At 45.4% G+C, this 13,156-nt stretch overlaps 1 protein-coding gene across 3 annotated transcripts; it reads right to left on the reverse strand.

Annotated features, from left to right (window-relative positions):
- Positions 1 to 372: 372 nt before the first annotated feature.
- Positions 373 to 4,369, reverse strand: amdhd2 (amidohydrolase domain containing 2). Of its 3 annotated transcripts, none has more exons than XM_055510749.1 (12): positions 4,079 to 4,369; positions 3,439 to 3,575; positions 3,217 to 3,353; positions 2,983 to 3,140; positions 2,722 to 2,776; positions 2,372 to 2,584; positions 2,193 to 2,281; positions 1,878 to 2,022; positions 1,296 to 1,358; positions 1,093 to 1,161; positions 887 to 988; positions 373 to 790 (listed from the first exon to the last, which is right to left on the reverse strand). In XM_055510749.1, exons 2-12 carry the CDS (start codon positions 3,519 to 3,521, stop codon positions 690 to 692), a joined length of 1,215 nt encoding a protein of 404 aa, XP_055366724.1. In that variant the 5' UTR covers positions 3,522 to 3,575; positions 4,079 to 4,369; the 3' UTR covers positions 373 to 689. The 3 variants fall into 3 exon arrangements, with proteins under 3 accessions (XP_055366724.1, XP_055366723.1, XP_029015343.1); XM_055510748.1 differs by having other exon boundaries at positions 1,251 to 1,358; positions 4,079 to 4,366; XM_029159510.3 differs by having other exon boundaries at positions 1,251 to 1,358; positions 2,983 to 3,122; positions 4,079 to 4,363.
- Between the last annotated feature and the right edge of the window lie 8,787 nt (positions 4,370 to 13,156).

Genomic DNA, 13,156 nt, shown 5'->3' on the forward strand with positions numbered 1-13,156 from the left:
TGTAATATGTATAAAGTTCTTAGTCACTGTGCTTAATAAAAAAATCCCTTTACAGATGGCCTCATTTACTATAACACAATGGGTGACACTTGATTATTTATATACTATAACTACATTTATACACTATAATTATCCGTTGTTCCTTCATTCACTTAAATCACTTTGTGTGAAGTCTGCTCACTACAGATCTGCAGCTGAATTAGCAGCACTAAGAGGCTCTAGTGCCAGAAAGCACCTTCTGAGACTTAAATTTGAACCACTTGTTGCCCTTCATTTGTGAAAGGAGGAGTTAGAGAAAAAGCTGCTCTCGCCTTGTAAAAATTCAGCAACTGAGGCAAATGATTAACAAATCAGCCTTTTATCAGACAGAAATATGGATCAAAGTATATACTGTGTATAGAAAGCAGAGAGCAGCAAAGTAGTTAAGTTATAACAAACAATCTGGGATCCAGGGATTAACTAAATAGAATATTTTCAAAAAAACGAAGACTTTTTGAAATACGGGGCAAAGGGTCACAGTGAAGAGAAATGATGGGCAACTCCATGTCGGCTTGATGTGTTCTGTCTGGGATCTGAGAGGTTTGTGCGCTTTGTGTCTCGACTGAATAAATCATTCAACAGATATGTGGATCTGTGGGAAGCCACTTCCCCCTGAAGGCACAAATGTTTCCAGCTGAGTAGGGTCAGTTTCAAACTGCCGACTTTTTCTCCCGTGATCCTTTTCTCCAAACCTCCTCCCCAGAAATATAGGTGGATCTGACGTTAAGGGCATCGTCAAGCAAAACAAGATCTGCAAAAATGAATAAGCAATTAACCGACCTAATGTGCAAAAAGACTCAGGATCCATATGCTGCAGAAACGGGGATTCCTGTTGATAAGTCCTTACCTGCATCTGAACCGTAGTCCAGGTTTCCCTTTTTGTGGCTGATACCCAGAAGTTGAGCAGGATGGAGCGAGGCAGCAGCCAGGGCCTCCTCCACACTGCAGCCTGTTATTAAGCACACACCAGTCAACAGCAAACATCCCACTTTGTTTGATTACCAATGCTATGCTAGTGTATCCAAAAGCATTACACAGATCACACAAACTGACCTGAAGCCTGCTTGAAGTGGCGAACACACATGTCCATTGTGGCTATGCTCCCACTGAGAGTCTTGGTGCCTAAGAGAACGAGTGAAACTACGTTATGGATGTGCGAATAAAAACTCCTAAATGGCTCATGTAGTTAAGGACCGTGATGAAAGCGGGACCTGCTACGTAAGCGTGGAGGCCATGGATCTCGATGACCTGCTGACCTAGAGTGTGACGGCCAGGAGGAAGACCCATCGCTGTGATGGCGTCCGTCACCAACACCAGACCTGAAGAGAACTAGGGACGTGAGTGTCACTGCCGCAGCATGTTCACATGCTAATTTAGCCAGACTGACTCGGTCACCATTGTCTTTGTGTTATGGCTCTAGAGGAATGTTACAACAATTTATCCTGACTCTGCTCTCTAATAAGTGTTTTGGGAGTGAGACATGGCAACAGGCAGCCTGTTCTATTTTTATGGCCTCCTTAAGAAAATACAAAACCCTGAACAACAAAAAAAAGATACCAGCTGTTCCAGGCTTATTGGATGTACTGGTCTGTAAAAACATACAGATCCTCAGCTGGGAACATTAAACGTACACGCAGCAGCAGACACATCTAATGGTGTGTGGGTAATTAATCCACTGCAGTGAAGCCGCAAGGGCTCCGTGACGGAACCAAAAGATGGAAAACACTTAACTGGTTATTTGTCAAGACCGGAGCTTTCTGCAGAAGGTTTCCACAGTAAAGGTCATTTATATTTTAAAAGTGTGTATGTTTAGTGCTGAAGGACAAACGCTCGCCGACCTGAAGGATGAGCCCTGTGAGCGATCCGTAGCGCAGCAGGGTTGGTGTGGATCCCATCTGCTATCATGCCATAGTACACGGTCCGGCCAGCCGGAACCTTATCACTGGTCAGCAGACCCACTATACCAGGGTCCCGGTGGTGGAACTGAAGCACATTATAAATAGAAACTGGTGACGTCAGTGATGTGAGACAATGTCAGGCACCACAAACAAATTCACTGCAAGAAATATTCTGGGAGTTAAGCCTGAAACAGAGGATACTGGTTTAATAGTTATTAGTTTATGGGGTCTAGAAGAGGATGCATCGGGACTCACAGGCAGCATGGCATTAAAGAGATGAGTAATGAAGGAAGCTCCGTTCTGAACCGCCTCCTCAGCCTGGGACAGGTTTGCCACCGAGTGACCTGCAATGAAGATAGATGCAGAGTTTGAGTTGACTCTTAAATAGACCCAACGGGTCTGTGTAGTACCGTTAGAACTAAGGTTTTCCTCACCTAAAGACACGGTGATGCCCCTCTGGCAGAGCTCCTTCACTGCTGCCTGGCTGCTCTCCAGCTCAGGAGCCAGTGTCACTATGGCAGCGTTGTCCAGACTCCCATAGGCCTCGGCCAGGTCCTCAATGCCCCCGGAGCGGAAGGTGCGGAGATACTGCTCCGGGTGTGCTCCTTTCTTCTCCTCACTGATAAACGGACCCTCCAGATGAAAACCTCATGGCACAGAGACAGAGAGGAGCTGGAACTGAGGAGTTGGAGGAGTGACACAACTTGACGTGCACAACTGGTCCAAAAGCGGGCGACTCAACAGTCGTACTACTTCTTGGTCAGCTGCAAAAGTAACAACTTACCGAGAACTCCAGCTCCGTGCTGCCCTCCATTCTGGGCTTTGACCTGAGGCAGAACCTGAAATGAACATTTTGACCATTAAGCTTAACCAGCTTCATTTTGGAAAGGCAGATAAAACCAGGGTTGTTTGAACTCTTCTGGATCTTGTCAGAGATTTAAAACAATAGTCAGGACACACCTGGGCCAATGGAGAGGTAAAAACAGGAAGGTCACAAAAACATCTACACCCAACCTAAGGGGAGGGTATGGCACACCGAGTTCACCTTGTGGTAGACCGCGGGGGGAGACGTGACTAGTGTTGGGCAGAAGGATGTCACGCCATGCTCCAGAATCTTTTTGGCTACAAAAGAAATTCCACTGCTGACATCATCGGAGGCCTGGGAGAAGTCAATGCCGTATCCTCCTGATGGGGGAAGACAGGCTAATCAGGACACGTCTATGACTTTAACTATCACTGTGTATGCGGCTGCTATAGGATCATTGTGTCGTGTGTGTACCATTGATCTGGACGTCTATGAAGCCTGGGGCGACGATGCTGCCTTCACAGTCCACGCGTTTATCGGCGTACCCCTGCTCGTCAAAGAACAGCTTCTCGGGGTCTAGGATCCTCCCTTCACGCACCCACAGGTCCTCTCTGCAGACGCAGGCAGAGTTGGCGCTTGCTTGTTCTATTACACCATAACTGGTGGCACCTTTAGGTGGAGGTGTGTCTGCTGTACCTCTGCAGCTTGTGGTCCCTCAGGATTCTGCAGTTGACGAACTGAGTGATGGGAGCGTCAGACACCGACTTATTAGACGGCATGTTTCTTCTTTCAGCAAACGGGTGGAGACAAATCCACTGCTCTGCATCAGATGACTGAAAAGAAACAAAGATCACTGTTGTCATAGTAACAAGACATTCACACATTAAGCTGGTGGATTTTCTTAACTGGTTGTGTCAAAAGCATGATCATGAAAAAACTGTCTATAACATTTATACAGAAAGCTCTAATGCAGAATTCAACTTGGCTGTTGGTTATCTGGTGATCATCACCATCCAAACACATTTTTTTACTTTTTATCTAGCACTTCCACTAGAGGTGAAGCAGCAGGACTTGAAATGACACTGGAGCATCTGATATCTTATCATAGTGGGTGCAGCCGCTGACTTTGACCTCTGGTCGCCTTTCTTTTATTGGGTTTTTGGTTCAGAGCGAGTAATATTCTACTCATTCACTGTCTTCACATGTCTTTAAACGTTTACTTTTGCAGACTGTTCTGGGGGAATTATTTCAAGAGAAGTGAGCAATGGATTTTGCTAAACTCCATGCGAAAAACTGTGGTTTTAAAGCATTTCCAGCTCTGATTTAATGTACGTACCTTGACAGGAAAAGCAGAAAGCACTGTCGGGATAAATAGTTGCTAGCAGTCACCTCGGCAAACACAATGTCCACAAGGCATTCGTTGTTACAGTAAGAATCTAAACTTGAACCTGCGCCGCTCTCCCCGCTCCAAACTCAGAAAAATGTCCTATTTTTAACGGAACATTTTCCCACTCGCTTTCAACCACGCTTGTGGTGAGTTTTCATTGACGGTCGAAAGAGTAACGAAAACACTTTGTTCCAGAGACAACGTTCTTCGGTAGAGTTGGTAATTTAGCGTTGAAAGAGAGGAAGCGGATGAAGTCATGTGACCGAGCAGAGAAGCAGGTCAGCTGATCACAGCGCCAATGTGCCTGCGTTCGCAGTTTGCCGACACACGAAGCGTGTCCAAGAAAAAATCCTAGAATACTAGATATGAGTAAGGTATATACAAGTATTAACCACTTTATTTTTGAACTGTCTTTAATGTTTTGCTACATTTTCTCAAGCATGACATAAAAGTATGATGTTGTTTTAGGAAGGTTTCATTTTGTTGGAACTGCTGCCAACTTGAAGGCATCTGAAATGAGAAGACAAAATGACTCAAGCCAGAATTGTGCATAGGTAGGTGGTTTTCCTCAAACAGAAATAGTTATTGCATTTAAAACCTTACCTCCCCTCCCTGTCAGGTCACAGGATATTTTTTTTAGTTGCTTATATTAAAGTGTTTTGAGGTTTTTAAGAAAGAATTTAATTTCAAATTCCATTTTAACTTGATGAAATGATTCTGTTTTGTCAACTGACCTTATGTTAAATAATTATAAAACTTTCACCTGTGCTTTTGCCATGCTACACTGTGTGTGACGGACAAACGGACGGACGGACAGACAGGCAGACAGATAAATAGCCAGTAGAGGGGGCTAAATGACAATGTTTAGCAAAGCCCTCCTATTTATTTTTACCTTACCTGGACATGACTAATATCTTTTATTAGTAATATCTAAGTAATGGTGTGAAAAGTGATATCTTTTTACATTTTACATATATAACACAATCAGTGGCTATAACACAATGTTATTTATAACATATGGCCCATAACCCATGACCCATTAATCAAAGTATATTGATATTCAATAAATATTTGTAGTGTTTGTACTTGTTTTTGAGTATTTTGTATAGTTTATACACTTGTATTGTAACAGTCTGTACTTGTATATGATGGTGCGAGGCAGCAGCTTGTCTCCTGTGAGCTGTGGAGTGATGAAGCAAACTTCCCTGATCCAACGTTCACACTACCAGGAAGTTCTGTTCCCAACGTTGTCTCCACCCCCACGCTTAAGGCAGCAGCCCCCCACCCATTCCTAAAAGTCAACAATAAACCAGGCTTCCAGTAAGCCAGATACCAGCCCAAGTCCTGCTCATCCCCATGGAGACCACTACGAGAATCTGCAGGCCTGTTTCCCCTGGCTCGGCTGGGCCACCCATCAGTACGGAGCGAGAGAGGGAGTCCATTTTTTTTTCACCCAATATGGACTAAAATGTAGCTCTCCATCCAGATCCAGTGTAAATGCGTCACCCAGCTTTGTTGAAGTCTCAAAGAAATGACTTGGCATTGACTCTGGTTTGTAACAGAGACAACTAGAGAGACTCAAACAGAGAAAAACACTTTGTGATTGGGGTGTGCTGTATTTTACAACTTCAGTGCCCCCTCTTTTGTGAGCTGTGACGTCAGCATTCCCCTCAGTACTGCGTGAGTGACACAGTAGCTTTGTTGTGGAGTCGCCACATCTCATTCACGGCCGCTTAACTCCAGAGTCTGGGGCTGTGTGGTGGCCTTTCAAATCCCAGATTCCTTAATCCGCTGGTTTTTAAGGCACTGAATAACTTGGCTGTTTGTATGCTCAGTCTCAGGGTGGCGGGGTGCGTCTGCTTTATGTGAATTGTTGACTTACAAAACACGCCTCGAGGACCCAGAGTGACTGATGCTATGAGAGGACGACTGCCAGCAAGGTCATTGTGAAAGGTCACTCGCACCACAAACGAAACCTCGCAGCAAGAGGTTGTAAGAAGGTAAATGTTTGCACCCTGATGAGTTTTACCACAGCTTGGCTCGGTGTGTAAATCATCCACAGTATTACTGCAGTCATTATTAGCTTACATCAGAAATGGACATTTCACATTATTGTCATTATTACTTTTTTTCCTCCTGTCTTTACGCAGAAAAAAAACGTTACAAGAGCAGTTTTTCGTGTCTGTCTATAAACTGTATATAAAGTAAAGTCAGGAGGGAAGTCAGGTATATTTTTATTTTAGGCAACAACAATACTGCTCAGTCTGACTTGCTGACTCCTTGTGGGTTTTTGAAATGAACCAAAGTCAGTAATTAAATATCACAAAAACAACTCATGAACCAGTTACAAAGTAAAGCACGACGGTGAATAATGAGCTGTGTTAAAATGTGGAAACTTAATGAAATGACTGCATGAAACCAACAGCTCTATTAGGACTGTTTAGGTAGATGTAGGTTCAATATTTGATTTCTCAGTCGCATGGCAGTGCTACTGTTTGACCTCAGCAGCCTCCTGTTCAATAGCAAGCAGGGCGTTACAGCTGATGTGTTATGCTGAGATTTTTACTATTTCATGTCTCAACTATAAAGCAAATAACATGACAGAATTTATCAAGTGCGGTGAAAACCAGTTTTATCTCTGCCTATTGTCTATGTTTAATCCACATGTAAACAAGGGAGTTTCCTTCAAAGGAGCAGTGAAGGGTCTGTGAATGAGGACAAATGACAACAAATTTAGCGGATTAGTGACGGTGATGCAGCTCTGACTGAGGGGACGAAGGGAGACAACAATGTTTAGGACCTCAGGTGTCTGTGTCCCCAGTGCAGCTTTGTTTGCTAATGGATTTGCCTGTTTCCTGACACTCAGTGTCTGTTTGAAACCAATCCACGTGTCTGTGATGTTAGAGGATGTGAGGGTGTCGATTTGACAGTGAACAGGAGCAAATCACAAAGAGGAGCCTTCAAACAAACGTTGGGCTCTGTTCTCTATAGATGGCTCTTGTAAATGATATATTGTTTATAATATTCTGTATTGGTGATGAACCATTGAACTTTTGGTTCAACAAGTTCAAGGCTATGCTCCAACAGCATACAGGTGCTCTGTCTGTGAATGTCACATTATCATGGTCTGCGTTTTGTGATAGTGTTTTGATCCATACAGTACTTGGCTGTGTTTCCCGTGGGCTGAGGCACTGGGGGAGAATTCCTTCATGAGTCATCTTAACATTTTTGTTTGTTCTGCCTAGACACGTGTCCCTGGGCAACACAACGTGAACGTAGCAGCTGTCAATCAGGTTTACCTATTGTAAGGTATAATGTATAAAGTAGATTATATGAAACAAAAAAAAAACATCAAGACAACGCTTTGTATAAAGCTACTGACAAACAATCCTGTTTTTAAATGTGAATCTTTTAATTTCAGCATAGTTATAGTCCAATAACATAAGCACTACTATATATAACAAAGGCATTAGTGGACGTCTCTGGCCCATAAGGTCTCCATGTCTGTGGACCTCCTCTTCCCCCCGGAGCTGCATTGTTCTGGAAAACTCTGGATCAGTCTGTCTTACAAGGAGTGAAGAAAGTGAAGATGGGGGGTGGGTCTTCTTCACTTCCCCGCTCGTCTTTGCATTCTTCTCAGTTAATAAGTGTTTGTCTGATCGCTGGTGGGGGGTGTAAAGATCAACCCCCCCCCACCCTGCCACACACACAAACACACACACACACACACACACACACACACACACACACACACACACACACACACACACACACACACACACACTAACGTTCCAGACTCACCCAGCTGTAAAGGAGTGATGATAGGCACGGTGTTGCCAGGGACAGACAGGGAGGAAAAGGGGGGGGTCAGTGAAGTCATAAACTTCATAGACGCACAACTCATCCATTAACTTTTGTAAAAGCCAACAGCAATAACGGGATTAGAAGGAATCGTCAACAGACAGTAAGTCTGCGGGGTTAAATGGTTAAAACTGTCAGTTAATCACAGTTTCACTTCCCTCTTGTGAAGTCAATCATTCCTCACTTACAGATGTTATTAGATCACATATTAAGACCAAACCTGGAACTCAGGGTTGTTCTGCAAAGATCAGGGAAAGAAGGAAAACTACACTGAGAGTCAACATCCTCAGCAGTGGATAAGGTGATGGCTGGTGATGAAGTGGTAAACATTTGTTTACATTTCCAGTGTAATTTAATAATTGTCCTCTTTATGGTCCAGCTCTACATTTTCTTCTAATTTTCCTTTGCCACAGTGAAGCTCACATTTTTAATTTTTGGGAGAAATATTCTCTCCCAGGCTCTGGATGTAACGTTTCTGGGGTCTGGAAATGTTCATTGCACGCTTTAAAGTTTTGTCATATTTGAATTTACTTAATGAAGCTTTTATGCACTATTCAGTGAATAAAAGGAGCTCTTCTCACTGTTGCTTCTGCCTATAGCTTCTGTTTCAATCCATCAGACTGGATTTGAACTGACGTGACCTGATGCCTGTAGGCCCAGACAGACCTGCTGAGCAGTTAAAGCTCAGGCTGGGCTCAGACTGAAGCTCTCTGGTCTCAGTTGCTGTTTTCATCTGCACTGGTTGGTTTGATAAAACCACGAATCGGCCAGTTGCTGTTCAGCTGTAGCAAACAGCAAAGAGTAAGTCCACCCACAAGTTATTCTGGATTCACTGACTACAAAAGCAACAGAAAACAAAACCGCGCTACTTCAGGCCGCGGTGAATGGACAGCCTCCAGACTGGAGCAGGGCCGCTGGCAGCAGGGCCGGCCGGCCGAGCAGCGAGGGGGTCCGAGGCGGGAGCCCGACCCGGCCCGGCCGGCTGTGTGCGGAGCAGGGCCTTTGTCACCGGCGTCGCCACGGCAGCTCACCTATTGAAGGCAAAGTCTAAGATATGTAAAGCAGCAGCATTTAACAGCCGTCCCTCCGCTGTGAAACAAACAAAGACATAAAGAAACCAAATAAAGTCTGGAAAGCGCGGGAATAAGAGACGAAGCCGAGTGAAAGTATCTGCTGTGGTAAATGCTCGTGCACCGGGCCAAAGCCATGTGTTGGAGAGTTGGCGTGAGGTGGAGGGAGGCCACTGTGGCCTTTTTCCACTCCTCATTGAAGCGGTCCAAGTCCTGACGGCTGCGTGCTGCGCTACGAGGCAGGCAGGGACATGCCTGTTTGACAAGGTCAAACGCGGATCAGCCCGCCCCCAGGCTGCCCTGCTGCGGCGCTCTTCATCCTTCTCCCTTCTCACGCTGCCTCCGGAGCAACTCGCTCAGCGGCACACGCAGGTGTCAGGTGATGCGCACACGTCCCCCGTGATGATGTGACTGAGGAGAGGCGCCGCTTCCCTCATCAGTCTCAGTGTCACGCTGCATCTAGGCCACTGGTATATGTTTCCAAATTCATAAAGTCAACCGTCCCTCGGATTTTAAGCAATTACGCCAAAGCAAAAATCAGAACCACCAACAACGTGTTGTAGAGGTTCTGCAGCATCATTGCAAGGGAACACAATGACCATGTGCATTTGAATGAAACAATGGACATAGCTGGTGTGAAATGGTATAGAGTGGGGTGTAAGCTGAGAATGTGTTTGGTAACTCGCTTGACTATTTAGAGGCCATTGTTTGTCACGGCACTGAGTCACACACCTTTGTGTTGCCGGGACAGCAAAACACGAACGAATCCTTGAAGACAACAGGGAGGAACATGGAGGATTGCAAGGTGAAACCGAAAACCAGATAAAAGGGCGCTGGATGGAGGCGTTTGATCCGAGATGGGCCCATGCTGATGTTTACAGATGTTTTCTCTGAAGTCATAACTAAACGTTGTGATTTTTATGTAACACTTTTACGACCCTTTAGATGAAGCCTGACGTCGTTCGATGGAGCACAGAGACGTTTCAACTCATCTAAATGATGAGTGGGGTTGCTCCTTTTGGATTCTCTACATTTATTATCAGGTGTTTGCCTGAAACATCCTTTACATTGTAGAATTGCTGCGACCAATCTGCATTTTGTATGTTGATCCCATTTGATTTGTTAACGCTCACTGTCATTAGACATTTCTGTCTCATTTATAGTTGCCATGTAATCTGTAATGTAAAGTGGTCTTCTCTTCCCTGACCTGGACTACAAACAAACCTGAAACACAGACTGAAACCTTTTGACCAACATGTGTCTGACTATTTGGTCGCTGTGTTTTTCCAGCAGTGGAGTTTTACTGCTCACTCCAGGAGTGACCTTGTCATGTTGCTCTTCTGCTGCCTCTTTCTTTCCACTGAAACACCTACAAAAGAACATCCCCAGCGTTGCCAAATGAATGCGGAGGCCCTCCCCCTGTTTCCCTGGGTATTGTTTTCTTGTTGTTAAACAGAGTGTGTATTGCTCACTAAGCCTGTGATGGCTGTCAGACTACCCTCCCTAGCTATGTCCTCCTGACAAAGGAGGCATCAGCCGGCGCTGCAATGCAGGACGCACGCACACACACACACACGCACGCACTGGGACACAAACACACACACACACACACACACACACACACACACACACACACACACACATATAAACACACATGCACTGGCACACAGACACACACACACCTGTATTCACTGATCCACAAATCTTCGCCCAAAATGTGATATGGACGTGACAAAAGATCCAGATGTATAAACTGAATAGTTCTTTATGATACAATAGAAATAAATCTTGCCCACAGAAACATTTTGTGCTGAAAAGGCTGCCTGGTAATAAACCAAACGTTTACCTGTGAACACAGACAATGTCTCTGCATCGCTGCCCTGGTTTGTGGAAGCTGACACGAAAAGTTAGTTTGGGTATAATGATGAAAAATTAGCTTAAAAACATTTCAACATATAATTTCCTTCTGTCTGTTTGTGGAGACATCCTTGAAGTCCACCAGCCACAAGATGTTACCTGTAGCCATTGTAGGAACCATCTTTAGATTCAACTGTGGGACGAGATGCCGTATTTTATTTTATACAAACGTTTAAAACAGTCAATAAAAGAGCAAAATTCCGTCTGTTCGTTAGCATTTTGAAAGAATTCTCTCTAATGGGGTGTTTTTACATGATGAATTGCTCACTGTCCTTCAGCAGCAGATGGGAATGCATCCCCTGGCTCTGGATCCTGCTGTTGGTCAGTGTGTTCTTCTGACGGCGCACAGCCTTTAGTGAGTTAAGAGAGCTTTTACAAAACCACCACTATAATAAATCTGAGGCTCCATCCTGCCGCTCTTTCTATCGGCTGCACCATCCCTCCCCAGTCCCTCCCTAATCAACCACACAGCCTGGGTAAACTGGTGGACCAGTAACTGAGCCTCACCCATAACCACCCCCGACTCCCACATGACAATGGTACCAGCAGTTACCCGGGCAACAGGCCTTTCATTAGCTGTGTTCTAAAAAAGATGTATTCCCTGTCTTCTCCATCTTTTTGGGATGTGGGGAGTTTGGGGAGGTGGAGGTGGGGGGCAGTAGATAAGCTTCAGACGGGGCTCCCACCAACTCAATAACTGACTTTCATTTAGGGAGATGAATGCCAAAGAAGTTGTGGGGCAACGGGAAGAGAAACGTTTTGACTGTGACCAAAACTGGTTATTTCATCCCTATTAGACGACTGGTCTGAGCTTTACCTCCATGTCCTGTCTTTTACCTCGGCAGCATATTAAACCGAGGAAGCAGTTGGCAACACACTGGCGTTGTGTTGTCATCACCATCACCCAGCCTTCCACCAGAGCTCACAACAGTTCGACCCCACTTCAAGCACTAACATCACCAGGTGTTGGTGTTTAGCGCTTTCAGTTTGCAGCGTTCTGGCTCGGAACAAGCACTTAGGGTTAGCGTTTCAGCAGGAGGCTCCTCTTACCTGCCACTGTCAGCAGGGCCTGGGAATAATACCTGCATCAGGTTACTGCAGGCCTCTCATCTGACCAGCGTGCCACATTATAATTAAGAGCCCTGCAATCCAGCTGGAGAGGGGGGCCAGCAGGGAGCTCGTCTGGGGGGGAAGGGGAATGGCGAGCTCTTCTTTCCAGGAAAACAGCACTTGGGCTGGGCATAAAGAGGCTGGATCCCTGCCTTCCAGTGGAGGGTTAGGTGTCCATCACGATCATGCAGACGTGTTGTGTTACAGCACTTTATCTTCGCCCTTCATGCCTCGGCCATCATTACCTCATCAGTGACCACAGGCAGGAGGAACATGAAAGCCTGTCTGTTCACAGCCCCAGGGGGACGCTGGCTTCTTAAATTCGACAAATTTGCATTTGATTACTGCGGCCCATTCGTCCGGGTCTCTGAGCGTGAGTCACCTTGCTAATCTGCTGAGGGGTCAGACAGAGACGGTGTGGTCTACAGCAGGGCAGACAGGCCGTGATATATGGGGCCGTGGGACACTTGTCCCTGGTAGACCCCACACCGACCCAGTGAAGGGCCACAGATCCAAGCACCATAGGGAACAAGAGTTTGACTGAGCACAGACAAAGCAGTGAAAAAGAAACCCAGCCACCCCCTGCTACTATTGCCCATCCACTGCCTGATCACAGCAAGAGCCCGAAAGAGATGAGCAGGAAAAGACCAACGTAAATCTCACACACAAACACACACACAAACACAGGAAAGCACAGGGGGGTGAGGGGAGAAAGTGCAACCCACCAGCGAGGTGAAACTGGAGGCCAATGCAATGTTAGCAGCTTTAAAAACTCATTGGATCATTTGGAGCATGCTCCGATTCCACATGAACGCTTGTTATGTATTCATTTTTCATTCATTCATTAAAAATGTCAACCATTTCTAGAAGTTATGCAAGAACCACTACTACAGCAGATGCATCAACATCACCGCGCTCAGAATAAAGATACTTTAAATCATGATGTTATAGAGAGTCATCAGAGTCAGTTTGGCCTTCACAAACCATTCCACCATCCAATTAGTCAGTGTTAGATGTTTCAGCTTGACCCAAAGGGAAGCGGCTTCATATCTCATTTAGACAAGCAAAA

This window comes from Betta splendens, chromosome 8, assembly GCF_900634795.4.
Source record: "Betta splendens chromosome 8, fBetSpl5.4, whole genome shotgun sequence".
In the NCBI taxonomy this organism is placed as follows: Eukaryota; Metazoa; Chordata; class Actinopteri; order Anabantiformes; family Osphronemidae; genus Betta; species Betta splendens.